This window comes from Aristolochia californica, unplaced genomic scaffold, assembly GCF_029961685.1.
Source record: "Aristolochia californica isolate CCGP_79_NKW_82.1479 unplaced genomic scaffold, dmAriCali1.0.hap1 SCAF_9, whole genome shotgun sequence".
In the NCBI taxonomy this organism is placed as follows: Eukaryota; Viridiplantae; Streptophyta; class Magnoliopsida; order Piperales; family Aristolochiaceae; genus Aristolochia; species Aristolochia californica.
Window position 1 is genome coordinate 35,253,819 of NW_027182290.1, and position 14,233 is coordinate 35,268,051.

General features: G+C 36.2%; 1 protein-coding gene across 2 annotated transcripts; it reads left to right on the plus strand.

Moving 5' to 3' along the window:
• The first annotated feature begins 1,095 nt into the window (after nt 1-1,095).
• Nucleotides 1,096-9,107, plus strand: LOC137942211 (double-stranded RNA-binding protein 4-like). Of its 2 annotated transcripts, XM_068787914.1 has the most exons (6): nt 1,096-1,288; nt 4,975-5,237; nt 7,573-7,783; nt 7,864-7,938; nt 8,053-8,348; nt 8,526-9,106. In XM_068787914.1, the coding sequence occupies exons 1-5, from the start codon at nt 1,252-1,254 to the stop codon at nt 8,346-8,348; spliced, it is 882 nt and encodes a 293-aa protein (XP_068644015.1). In that variant the 5' UTR covers nt 1,096-1,251; the 3' UTR covers nt 8,526-9,106. The 2 variants fall into 2 exon arrangements, with proteins under 2 accessions (XP_068644015.1, XP_068644014.1); XM_068787913.1 differs by having other exon boundaries at nt 7,864-8,348; nt 8,526-9,107.
• The last annotated feature ends 5,126 nt before the right edge of the window (nt 9,108-14,233 follow it).

Below are 14,233 nucleotides of genomic sequence, written 5' to 3' on the forward strand. Positions count from 1 at the left end.
GGTTAGGGATGGTTTCAAGTCATTTCAATTAAAAACTGTTTGAAGAGAAAATAACATTAGACCCAGAAGGGAGAGTGAATTCATTTCCCACTTTTCCCTTCGGCTGATTCCTTTGTGTAGCTTATTTAACGGGGACGACACCCGGCGAGAAAATTAAAGAAAATAAAGACCACGACGCCCTTACTTGTTGATGGTAGGAATATTTACAAAATTGTCATTCCGTTGTCAGGAACTGAGACGTCCCGTGATATTCATGGATTCATTTTTTTGCCTAGGTCAGAACTGATCAAGTCTACTCTACGTGAAATCCTCTCGCGTAAAGATTTTAAGAAAGAATAGAACGAGAAATAATTTAATTAACATTATTCACTACGGGGAGATGTTGTACGACAATCCACTCTATCGTTAGTGAAAATTAAAAATAATTAAAAATAATTATTTTTAATTTTTATTTAAAAAAGAATTTACTTATGAATATATTTATCTAATGAACTAGGTAATACAGGAGAATTTATTCTACTTCATTGTGAACTAACGCCCGATTTGTATTTGAAAGTCTGCATCTAACAAGGTCATATCCAAACTCATTTTTTATTGGTGTAAGTATTATGAAAATTATAATTGAAAGTGGGTGGGCATTGAATAATGTTTCTTAAATCTAATTTTGCAATAGAAGATTACATGTCAGTGTTTCATGTGAATTTAGACAATTTTAATGAACCATTAACTTGATCGCATTTAGGCCAATGATAACTCAAGCCATTATAGGTACAATTTGCTTCAATCACATGTGTTCTTTTATTTAACCTTTACCAAATTATGTTAATTTGAGAGAGAAAAAGAATATTTAAAAACATTGACTAGCATTTATGAAAAAACAGAATGTTAGAGAAGATTAATAACTGCTTAAACAGACAAGAATTAGATCCTAATTTTCCCTTTATTTTACAAAAATTGATCCTTGTTTTTCACCTTAATTGCACTCTTTTGCGCGCACTCTGAGAAAAAGACAGGAAGAAAATTTCACAAGAGTCAACACTGAAGAGTCAAAAAAGTTGATAGTCCATGGTCTTTTCTTCCACGCCGCGCATTTTAGCACGACCCGAAATTGTCTCCAACATCGGAAGGACCGGTGGAGAGATAAAATGTGTTGCCATCTTAGACATGATCCATGGGCGTAAACCTGACAGAAACCACATTAGGCTGCTAGGGTTACATTTTCCTGTTTGATTATCGCTGGATCTGCGCAACATGGAGCCTCCAGCTTTACCTACTCCCTCGAAACCGAGTAAGCTTTCTTCTTCTGTTTTTTTTTTTTTTTTGTCGTTTTTTTTTTTTTTGGGTGATTTCAGATTGTGAATGAGTTTGCGTCTTTGTGCCTTCTATTCGGCCTGTTTGTCTTAATCTACATAAGTTACACACTGGACCAACAAGGGCATCTTTGTTCTACCAGTGCTGAGTTATCAAAAAAAAAAAAAAAAAAGTAGTTCTACCTGGACTGGATTTTTAATGATGATGTCAGGGTGAGAGAACTACCATAAGCGTTCCTTCCAACGCAAAGTGGAAGGACTTGATTAGGTTATTAAAAAGGGACGAATTAAATTACACTTGATTAGGGTATCAAAATGAGGACTAATTACACTTAAAGGAGGGACTAATTACACTTGATTAGGGTATCAAAAGGAGGGGCTTATTAGAAAGAGGAGATAAGTGAAAGTCACTTTTGGAAGTTTGAGAACTGTAAAATTCTGTAGACTAAAGTGAAATTGGAAGGGATTTCAGCTCCAAGATGTAATTCTGCTCAGAGAAAGACTTGTGTGTCCTATTTCTAGAAGTTGGATTATGTTTATTTGGTGACTCCTTTTTTGTTACTTACATGAAACTTTAGTCTAGGGTCTTATTAGTAACAAAAGTGATTCTTCATATTTATTGAGGCTGGCCTTCTGTTTCTTGCTTGTGCATAGTTTGTGTGGTTTTTCTATTTTGTGTTAAAAGACACCCACGTGTATATGGGTGGCATGACTAGTAAATAAGGAGAACTTCCATAGAGATGACATAAAATTGTAATTATGCAAGCTGGTGTATGTCTTCTTATGTCTTTTTCCTTTTGAAGCATGTAGCTCTAAGGGCATTGTAGTCATTATAAACACTATCCCTCAACTATAAATATAGCTTCAAGATGGGGTAGAACATTCAAACCTCTTCCTCTTGGCTCAAATTCATCTTTATACCTCTCATTTCCTTTTATTTTTCTCCAATGGTTTCTTTTCTCCTCTCTCCCAAGAGTTAGAGTTTCTCACTTCTCTCTTTCCCGCTTGAGATCTCTGGTGTTTATGTGTTGGCTCTTGAAATCAACATGATATCAGAGCGGGCAAAGATCTGAGATGGAAAAGGAGAAGAAAATGGTGAAGAAATGGAGGAAGATGAAGAAGAAGAAGAAGAAAAATAAAAAGACAAAAAAGAGGATTTTTTCGTTTTTCTTTTAGTCTTTTCTTCCAATTCCTGTTTTTCATTGGATGTTTCACTCTTTTACCATTTGTTTAATAAAGCAAATTATATACCGTTGGAAAGATCTTTGAGTTTAGTTTCCAACTCAAAAAGAATCGTTGAAATCATATTTTCTAGAAAGAGAAATAAACATCTTGAGCAACAAAGGTCAAATAGCAGCAAAGTTTTGTGTAGCAACAAGAAGCCTCAACGTTTTGAACAGTTTGTACCAACATGACTGAGAATTTATATTTAGAATTATATCTCAAAAGAAAACTATGTAAGTCTACTTTCTATCCCAATAAACTGTTTCTCAATTTGATCTTTCTAGAGAGAAATATTCACATTGGAAGAATCTCAATTTGATCTTTCTAGAGAAAGGTATTCACATTGAAAGAATCAAAGGTCATGCTGGTATTTTGTTGGATGTGAAAATCCGAATATAAGCTGAATTTTTTTGCTTCACTTTTTGAGTTGTTAATGTTGGTTTAGTTTCCTATTTGTTTTCAAACTCTACTCAAGTTTTTACCAACTTGAGTATCTTTCCTTCATTAATTTTTCTTTCTTTGATCTCACATCACATTAGTTTTCTTAAGGGAAGTCTTTCCCTATATGAGTTTAGTTTCATTATTCAAAAAAGTAAAATTTTTGAATTAGAAAGTCTTGTTTGCTCATTCTAAATTCCAAATATTTGTGTCCTAAATCTCTCTTATGCCAAAAATTAGCTCTTGAATATTTCTTTGCAAATTGGTCAAGTTGTGTTAAAAAGTAATTGCTTTGTATGAGAAGTCTATTTTTAGAAAGTTTCCATTATTATGTTCCATCTCAAAATTTTCTTATTGTTTTTTTTTTATAATTTTTTTAATCATCATGTTCATAGAGGAATTATTTTTTTATTTCCCTCTTGAGTCAAACTTGGTCAACCCCCCAAAAGTCATACTTGGTCAAATTTGTTAAGTTAATTCAGTTTTACCGTTATAGTCTCTCTAGTTTTTTTTTTTTTTTTTAATGTCACATTTTAGATTCATTTGGAAGTATGAGTATTTCATAGTCGTCTCCTTCTTGTTAAAATTGTTTCCCTATTGTATTTCGTTAGTTTATCATCTTGTGCTTTTATCACTTCAGAGCAATGCCTAGACTCACTACCTAGAAAGTATAGGAGTGTATCCAACATCCAACTTGAGTTAAGTTTTTTATTCTTCACCCAAAAAGTGTTGTGTTTGAGTTATCCTTAAAAAGTGAGTAAACTTTTTGTTGTGCCCTAATGTTGGTTTTTTTTTTCACCATTGAAATTGAGTGGAGTGTGTTTTAGACTGTGACCGTTTTGATTGGTGTATGGAGTTTTGTCGTACGGCTAGGAGTGATTTTCTTCACTTACCATTATTTTGTGCAAGCTGGGTATCTTGGTAAAGGACAAAAGATCCCAATTTTAGAAGGAGAAGTACAAAAAAGAGGTAACCAAATGAAGAATTCCACTTGTTGTGGTAATCAAATGTTTTGTGACTAGAATATTTAAGTAAGGGGATGAACGAGATGAAAACAGGATGAAGACTACAAGCAATATGTGAATAAGAACAAGATAAATCAAAGCAAAACAATAAAAAAATCTTTTTCAAGCAACACAAGAATAAAATTTCTTTACAAGCACACAAGTTTCTTGAACAAGATTATTTGCGAAGTGAAGTTACAAACACCAGTTTGAGGGGGAGTGTTAAAAGACACCCACATGTAGGGGTGGCATGACTAGTAAATAAGGAAAACTTTCATGGAGATGACATAAAATTATGATTATGCAAGCTGGTGAATGTCTTCTTATGTTTTTTCCTTTTGCAGCATATAGCCCTAAGGGCATTGTAAACACCTACCCTCAACTGTAAATATTGTCTCAAGGCATGTGGTAGAGCATTTAAGTCTTTTCCTCTTAGCTTAAATTCGTCCTGATACCTCTCTCTCTTTTTTCCTCTGTTTTTTCTCCCTTGGTTTCTTCTCTCCTCTCTCTCAAGAGCTAAAAGTTCCTCTCTTCTCTCCTTCCCTTGAGATCTCTTGTGTTTTTTGTGTTATTCCTAGAAATCAACATTTGCAATGACAAACAGTAATTTGCTTTTGAGCTGTACGTGTGATGTATTTGATAGAAAAAGAGCCTTTTTGGTTTAGTTAATTTCCAATATTCATATAAAATGCTATTTGTGGGTCTCTTGATTTTTTAATGTGTTAAGATGACATTCCTCTATCCCCTGTTCATATCTCCTCTTACAAACGTGGTCCTGTAGGTAGAATGACTCGTCTCTTCCTGTATTATCTTGTTTAGTAAAGATTTGAAGTGGTGGAGTCAACTCATTTTTGTTGCAAAATAAATTCTTTAGATGTGATGCAGTTATGTTATTGTCCATTTCATTTAAAAAAAAAATGTTATTGTCCATTTGATTTTGTTGCATTGTTTACTGTTTTACCTGTGCTAAGATGATGATAAACTTCACTCATGTGTAGGTGTACCTGAACAACTTATGCATAAGAATCGGTTGCAAGAATATGCACAAAGGTCAGCTCTACCTCTTCCAGTTTATCAGACTGTCAATGAAGGTCTTCCACATGATCCGAAGTTTAGATCAACTGTAATTGTTGATGGAGCCACATACAAGTCATCTCAAAGATTCCGAAATCGAAAAGCAGCAGAGCAAGATGTTGCAAAACTTGCACTGGATTCTATAATGAAAAAGATAAAGGATGAAGGACTACCACAGATTTCTCAGGTTTGTTATTTATCTCTTTTTTTTGCTTATGTATATCAAAATTATCTTAAAATTTTTTATTTCTGTTCTCTCCCTCCAAATGAAGGCCCAGACTCCTGAGTCTCATAGTATTATCAGAAAGGAGTAAATTTTTATATTTGGTAATACAAAGTGAGATTCTTTAAAAGTAAAAAATAGTTCTTTATTCACCAAAAAGAAAATGTTGAATTTCTTAAAAAGAGAAACTTCACTAACTTGATATAATTTGATTATAATGAGCCTTTATTTATAATAAAGAAAATAAATAGAATCCAATTACAATTAAACTACCTTATTCCAGTTACACCCACAGTTAAACATTAAAAAATAAGTCCTAAAACAATTGAACAACTTAACATAAATAGAATATTAACATAACTAAAACACCTTTAACTGAGACTCTTTTGTGATACCTCCTCCTGTGAGACTTCTGTAAGACTCCACTATATTAATTTTGGCTCTGTAAGAGTACTGTAAGATTCTTCCATATCTACTCTTCAACAAAAAATTTACTTTATTGGTGAAGGATTTGAAATAGAATGATGATAGTTATTTGTATCAATACAAATGAGAAAGAAAAAAATATTTCTTTATTTACAAAAGAGAATCTTACTTGATTGGTGAAGGGTTTGTAATAGAATAATGTTAGTTGTCTGTACCTAGGAAAATATTTCCACCCCCCCCTAATGCGTCATTGGAGTGCAATTGTGGAGAGAGCTCGTATTTAACTAAGTCCTATAAAATCTTAATCCTCTCAGAAATAGCCCAATTTTACATGACTCCTTAGAAGTACTCCTAAATGGAACTCTCATATGGTAAAAGTGCAATGTTTCATCATGGAAGTGTTTTTATATGCACCTTGCATATAACTGAATTTGTGCACTTAGACCAAATTTTGTATATGTTAGGCTTCTAGAAGTGTTTAATATTGCACAATGAGTTTTTAAATATGAAAATTTCAGAAATAAAGCTATTTCTTTTTTTTATAATTTTTCCTTTACGTGGATTTTTAATATCACATGAAATTAAAGTTTTCTTGAAATAAGTGTTCCAAGTCTAATGGACTTCAAAAATGCAGATAAGCTTGGGGTATCTCAGAAAGGGATTAAATTAAGGTTTTATGATGATTTTCTTTACGGTAAAGTGATACAATCTAAGAATTAATGTAATTAGGAGTTTTTTTTTATCAATTAGGGGAGTGGTAGAAGCGTAAAAAGGGAATTTTCTAATAAGGGGCTATTCTCTAAATTACGGGAGTAGAAAAAAGGGTAAAAAGGAATAATAAAAATGCCAAGGTGGCACCAAGCATGCATGAGGGACGCCAGCAAGGGCATTCTCTTGGCCAAAAATCAAGGAGAGAAATTCTCTAATTGAGTAAGTTAGGATTGGGAAGTCTTTGATTATATTAACTCTAGGATTTGGGGCAATATTGAGTTTCTTACTCGATGTACTTGAGAAATTATAAATAGAAGAGATTTTGGCTTGGGCAAACCATCCAAACCCAAAGAGTTTATTTTAATTGACTCTCCCTCAATCCTCTTCTCACTTTCTCACTATCGAATTCATGCCCTAGCACCTCTTCTCTGTTTTCTCTTCTCTTCTTCGCTATTTTTCTGTTAGCTCTCTCTGTCTCTCTGTCTCTTCTCTATTTTACTTATTTCTTCTTCCCTTTTTTTTATTCTAACCCTCTTAACCTCTTTCTTTCAATTCCTTGTTGCAATTTTAAGACAAAGATAGGACCTTCTCCAAGGGGTTTCTGTCGAAATGATTTTACAATTATATGATCTTCATAGTCTTTGATTTAGATCTGTAAGCAGGGGAAACTCTTGTCATTTTCTTATTCCCTTGAACATCTCCTTTTGAAATAGAATTAGAATTTCATGCTTGTTTACTAAAGTAACTTGATTTATTAAGTTGATTGGAAAGGGTCGAAGAGACAAATTATTACCAATAGCATGAGGGAACTTTTTGCCTAAAGTTCTAGAGGATTTGGGCTCCTCTATTCTTTTAAGCTTCCAAGCCATTAGGCTGTGGATTCTCATCGTAATACCTAACTGTGCTCTTTCAGTAAAATTTTACTTTCGTAAATTGAAGCAAAAACAGGATGATGGATTAGGATGAATGTATTTATTTGATGTATGAGGTCAATTTACAAAGTAGGTCAGATTAGGGACACAAATGATGTAGTGTGAGTATCAATTCCAATCTTCTGTATTTCTTTGTTTTTATTAACTTAAATAACTGAAGAATGGACCATTATTCTTCATTCATGTCCCCTTTTCAAAAAAAAAAACCTGACTTTGTTTTCTATTTCCAGGACACTGTATTTTGCAAGTCTATTCTAAACGAATTTGCAGTTAAGATGAATTTGCCAAAGCCATCATATTCAACTCCTCAGTCAGGGGACCTACTTCCTATCTTTACGTCTTCCTTGGTGTTCGATGGGAAAACATATGTGGGAAACCCAGGAAAAAACAAGAAAGAAGCAGAACAGAAAGCAGCCCGCACAGTCATTCAATCCATTTTAGGTTCTTTATGTATTTTATTGGAATTACCAGTTGGTTTGTCATTTCAAATGCTTCTCATCAATGAACTGATATATCTGCAGGTACTTCATCATCGAGAACTGTCTTAACAGAAATCATAAAATCCAAGTCCAGACTTTTTGCTGCTATTCATAAAGGTAATGGTTGGAGTTCAAGCTGTGGCTCTGGTGTATATGGATCTCCTGCAGCTAACAAATCACTTGCCAGCCATTCAAATGTCTTACCTTCTGCACATCTCTCTGTGGTCTCAGTAACATCTGAGTTGAAGAAACCAAAAGAAGAATTGGTTTATGATTCTTTGGTGGGTTTAGCTGGAAATGAGAAGGTGTCATTGAAGTATCTATCAAGTGGACCATCACAACGGATTCGTGACCCTGAAACTGGCATTTCTGGAATTCATAGTGATCATAACTCTGTACTAAACGAAGGCAATGCAATGACTGCTTGCACCAGTCCACTGTCTGTTGATTGTACTCGTTTGTCAAAACGGCAAAGGAAGCGAAACAACCAGGAGCTGGCAAAGAGGCTTAAAACCGAGCAACAATAGGTCTTTTTTCCCATTGCGCACTGGTGGATTTTGTTGTGTTCTAATGAATTGAAAGTGGAGTATGATTCATTATGTGCTTGTGATAGTTTCTATACGTTTTATAGGGTTTTGTTGTTTTTATTTTTGTTCTGTTAGAATATATGAGGATATGCTGATTATTTCTCTTCTTTGATGCAGATCATCGTGGTTATCTTTGACAGTCTATTTACACATCAGTGTGAAACTGTCAAAAGGTCCTTGTACCATTTTGAGGAGTGGCGGTCGAGGCAAACGTGTTGTATGTATATATGTTGGTTCTTGTTCCTTCTAATACAACTTAAGCTAACAAATCTCATTTTGGCCTCATATCTCGTTCTTATATTACGTGTGGCGATTAGTTGAGCAGGAATGACAACACCTCGCCTAATCTTTATTTGAGCAATTTATAGCTAATCCGCCATAGCTGAGGTAAGCAGCACCTGCTGAAACCATGGGTTCAGCCAGTACCCTACAAAGAGTCATCTGGTTGTAGGATGACGTATGAAACACAGAATCTGACTTCTTGCCACATAACCGTTCATATTTTCTCACCTCAGTGGATTCGATTTCATTGTTCTGCAAATCCTGACAGTGTAGCAGGTAATATGTAACAACAGGATGCCCTTGTATTGTGGCTCCATGTATTGCTGCAACCATGACAAACCTAGGGTATCAACATTCTTTCCTACCCTCAATGTTTCAGCCACATGCAGTTAAAAGAACAGAACCACTTCTTAGGAAACCAAGCAGATTCCAACTAAGAAAAGTATTGGTTCCTTGCACCCATAAATAATGATTAGCAGATCTGAGGTATTTCCAGTTCAGACAATTTTGTTGCCAGATCGACACCAGTTCAAGAAAAGATTATCCTGCTTTTGCCAGCAACTAACAGTGACTTGAAGACATGAAGCTCCCATAATACAGCCAAAAAAAAGTCGGTCACTATGAATGAAGGACCCGCATGGATAAGAAGAATAGACTTATCTCCTTCATGGACTAATTTATTATATCAGTTTTAGAAAGTAAGGATAGACGACGGTTATTTTAATCTTCTATCAAGTTATTGAGATAAAATGATACGCCTGTTTTTCGTCTTCTTCGTAACACGACAAATGAAACAACTTAGTCTTAGAGACTTGAACAAAGTGCGTCTGTGAACATGTGGATTGTGACCTATACATTGCAGACATCCATCTGGTCAAGACGGCCTTTGGTCTGATGCAGTTGAGCCAAGGCGTGGCCCATCGAACCTAGCCTCTGCTCGCCGTTAGCCGCACCGACGTCCGCGAGTTGGTCAAAAGCTTGCCGCACCACGTTCATAGTCAACCAATTTGCACCGATCAGACAAGCCTTGGCAATAGTCGCCATCCCGACTATCTCTTTCGCCAAGTCTTCTTCCACAACCAGTGTCGGATCGATCAGTCGAAGCAGAGTATTGGCATCACTGCACGCCATTACCTTTCTCAGCCATTCTTGTGCGTATGGGTCTTCTTCGTCTTCACCCAGACAGCGGCCTGAGATGAGGTCCATCAGCAGCATACCGAAGCACCTCACGTCGTAGCTCAGCAACTCCTCTTCTTCCACTCTTCTCGCTTTGCTGAGGCTTCCCAGCCGGGCTTCGTAATTTGCTCCCACCAATATACTACTGCTCTTTACATCGCTACACATGAACAATAGAAAACGGAGGTTTGATTCTTAATACAAAAGCCAGTATTAATTAGTATTGCTCTTCTGGTTGATTGTTTTGATTTTTCCAGATAGACAGACAGAAGCGAGTGGGTGAGAAAAGAAATAAATACAGATGTTGGAAGAAGGGAGTTTCCAACAAATACACTCATTTCCAACAACAGAAGGCAGAACTAGATGAAGAATGACTTACTTGTGTAAAACAGGGGGACTGCATGAAGAGTGAAGAGAGCACAGAGACTCAGAGACCTCGATGGCGATTTTCAGTCTGACGATCCAAGGAAACGAGTGGTTTTTCCTCCCGAGTAACGTTGCAACATCTCCTTCCGCCATGTATTCGTAAATCAGATAGAAACTCTCTTTACCTTCTCGGCAGTAACCAAGCAGAGGCACCAAGCAGTTTCTGTCACTGATAGAAGTATAGAGCTTCAGTTCCTTCATCAAGTTTACCATATGACCCTTCTTAACCACTATCTTCTTCACTCCGTCTATCAATACTCCAGCAAAAAACTCGCCGGAATGACCAACCCTGATGAGTCTCAAGGGACTGAAGTTCTCGGTCGCCAACTGCAACATGGCAAAGCTCATGTCCCTGGCAACGAATGGAAGGGGGGTCGAAGGAATCGAAGAAGACGGAAGGGGAGAAGAAGACCCAAGTTTCTGTTTCCCCAGATTCCTCAAAAGGAACACGAAGGCAATGATGCCAAAGAGAGAGAAAAGACCCCATAGGAGTAGCTTAAGAGACTCGGTCTCCATGGCACTTATTGTCTACTTCTTAACAAGGGTGTTCTCGGATGCGAATAGGACAATAACTCCACTACAACGAGTCCGACTTCAGAAGAAGCAGTCGACCATTTATTTTAGCAGAAACATGCCGAGCTGTAAAAGTGTTTGGGCTTTATGCCCTGCACTCTGGAACACGAAGATTCATAGCTACGGCTGAGATAGAAACAACGAAAATTCCTTCAGTCTTATGTGGCAATTCCATGCGATGCCGATCTTCTCATAATACAAAAATGCTCGACACAGTCCTAATATCTCGCCACATGAACGGCAATCGGAAACTGAAAGCAGGGCAGAAGATTAAATTCAATCTGAAAAAGCTATCGCGGTCGGAGCTCGATTTCGTCCTTTTGCCAAAAGCAGTCTGGTCATTTTGCGGGCTCTCAGCCGATCAGCTTATGTGTCAGAGCACAGAGTATGGATGGGAACAAGGAAGTGTATTTAGAGACTGTTCAAAGACAAATCGAAGTGGAGGGTTTAACGGAGCTGCAGACTTTCGGTATGGGGAATCTAAAACAGAGTAACTGATGGGAGCCGTGGGATTCGTCGGGTATCTCGATTCTCCATTAGAGACAGATGGAAGGAGAGTTTTGGTACGTTGGGAGGATAATCAGTGTTGGAATGAGGGAAAATTCAAAGGGCGAGAGAGAAATCAACAGCAGCCGCATCGAAACACGCGAAGCTGCTAAATCAAGCGCAAGCTGAGACCGTCTTCAGGCCTTCTTCTTCGGGAGTTTGGCGTACTCCTAGGTTTCTAGAAGGTCTTCAGGTCAGGCTTCATGCAATTGGCATATGCTAATAACAAAGTTCTAATTCCAGAGTAGTTGGATTCTTTCACTGGAATCTCATGTTCTAGAAAGTTTTGTGTTTGTTTCTTCAATTAAAATAAATATTTTATAATTTTAAAACTATAAAATTATTATTTTTTTAACATTTATCAATAAAAATTGTTATTTTCATATAGGAATAAAGATACATCTGATAATAAATTTGGTTATACCAAATTATTAAGAATATATTACCGAAATTTTTTAGTGCAATTTTTTCTTCTACTAAATTATGTATTTAATTGAACATTTGAAATAAAAATAAAAATACACACATGAAAAATATCAATTTTCCATTAGAAGGTTAGTTTGACGGCTTTATAGTTGATTTTTTTTGTCATGTTCAATTAAATAACTCTAATGAAACCATCAAGAAATATAACTAAGCAAATTGAAGCTTCATATTGTCACAATATCTTAGGTGGGGGATAAGAGGAGACACAAAAATTATTTTTAACTACATTAACCACAATTATTTTATGCCTAGAGAAGGTTAGCGTTGTCACAATTGGGTTTACGTGATCGTTTTGGCATGTCCGACATTCGATTAGGCCACCGGAGAGAGATAGAAGAATAAATTTATGTCCTTTTGTGGACTTATTAAGATGTAGTTGTAAATTAGAAGCTATTAGGTTGTTATTTATGGCAAATGAAAAAGTTTAAGGTGGAGGGAAAGGCAACAAGGTGGACAAGTATTTATGTGGCACAAAAAAAAAAGACAAAATATGCCAACTATATGGAACTCTACATGAAGAGGTGACAACTCGTTAAGAGGCAGAATTGTCCAACTTCATAGTCTACAAGGAGTGTCAACTCAAGAGGGTAGAATGATCTAAGAGAACTCTTCATAAGGGACACTAACTCAAAAGAAAAGTCTATAAGTGTCCTAGTTCAATGTAAGGTGGGACACAAGGAAGGGTAAGTTTTATACTCATCAATAAATACAATCTCATTTTTAGTCTTGACTAACCTATTGACTTCGACCAATCCAAGGCAGGGTAAGTTTTATACTCATCAATAAATACAATCTCATTTTTAGTCTTGACTAACCTATTGACTTCGACCAATTCAAGGCGTCTTCATCAATCACATAAAATGTTGTGTTTGGAACATTAAAAGTGGCGAGAAAAGAAAAGAAGGAGAATATAAAAAGAAAAGAAAAAATACTTCTTTTCTTTTGTTTGGATGCCCATGGAAAATAAGAGAGAAAGTGCAAGAAAAATATAATTTTTTCTTGTTTAGATACAAGTTGTTAGTAATCAAGTCAAGTCAGCTTCCAACTCCAATTCAGTTTCAAGACATTCCAACTCAACAACACATGTGGATTCAAAATCATCCAAGCAAGAAGAATCTTCTAGAAATCATTTATTGTAATTTTCTCTTTTTTTATTGAATTATTGTAATATTCGTTGGTTACTCTGATTGTACAAAACGACTTTACGCAGTCTGCACTAAAATCGTGCACGTCAATTGTTTGTTATTTTTCCTGAACCAATGTCGGCATATTCTGGTCTATAAATAGAGTCATATACACTATTCAAAGTATATGAATGAAAAGGAATATTATCAGAGCGTCTCTGTTTCACATGTATCAAAGTTGTCAATAGACAAACGTCTTCCAAGGCCGACAATAACTCTCTTCCTCTTACTCCAAATCTCCCTCCTCCCTCCCCTCTTTTACCTCATCTCAATCACCTTGTTTCTGTTATGCTTACCCACGACAATTATCTCCTCTAGCAAGCTTAGATGGTACCAATATGGATCTAGCCAAACCTGTTAAAACTCCCATGGCCTCCAACATACACCTTTCTCGTACTGATGAACTTGCTTTTAGTGATCCTACTCTATATTGGAACATTGTTGGCAGTCTATAGTATATGTCTCTTACTCGCCCATATGTGGCATTTGCTGTGAACAAAACTTGCCAATTTATGCATGAGCCTAGCATCAATCACTGACAAGTAGTGAAGTGGATACTACGTTGTGGTCTTCTTATTACACCATCTTCCTCTTTTCATCTTCATGCATTTTTTGACGCCGATTGGGCAGGATGCCTTGATGATCGGTGGTCTACAAGGGGTCATTGTATTTTTCTTGGTTTAAACTTAATTGTTCGGGGTTTCCAAGAAGCAACAAACCGTTGCTCGTTCCAGCACAGAAGCAGAGTATAAAGCTCTTACTAATACCACTGTTGAGCTATTATAGCATGAACTGGGTGTATTTCTTCCTAAGGCTCCCACTCTATGGTGTGATAATTTGGGAGCCACATATTTCTCAGCCAATCTAGTTCTCCATTCACGTACAAAACATATGGAGATCAATTTTCACTTTATACGTGACAAGGTTGCTTTCAAAACCCTACATGTTACCTTCATTTCTTCTTGGGATCAAATAGCTGACATACTTACTAAGCCATTGTTATCCTCTCGGTTCATTGTTTTACGTTCGAGTCTCGCCATGATTCCTCTGTTGAACTCGCAGGTGGGTGTTAGTGATCAAGCCAAGTCAGCTTTCAGCTCCAATTCAGTTTCAGGACATTCCAACTCATCAACACATGTGGATTCAAAGTCA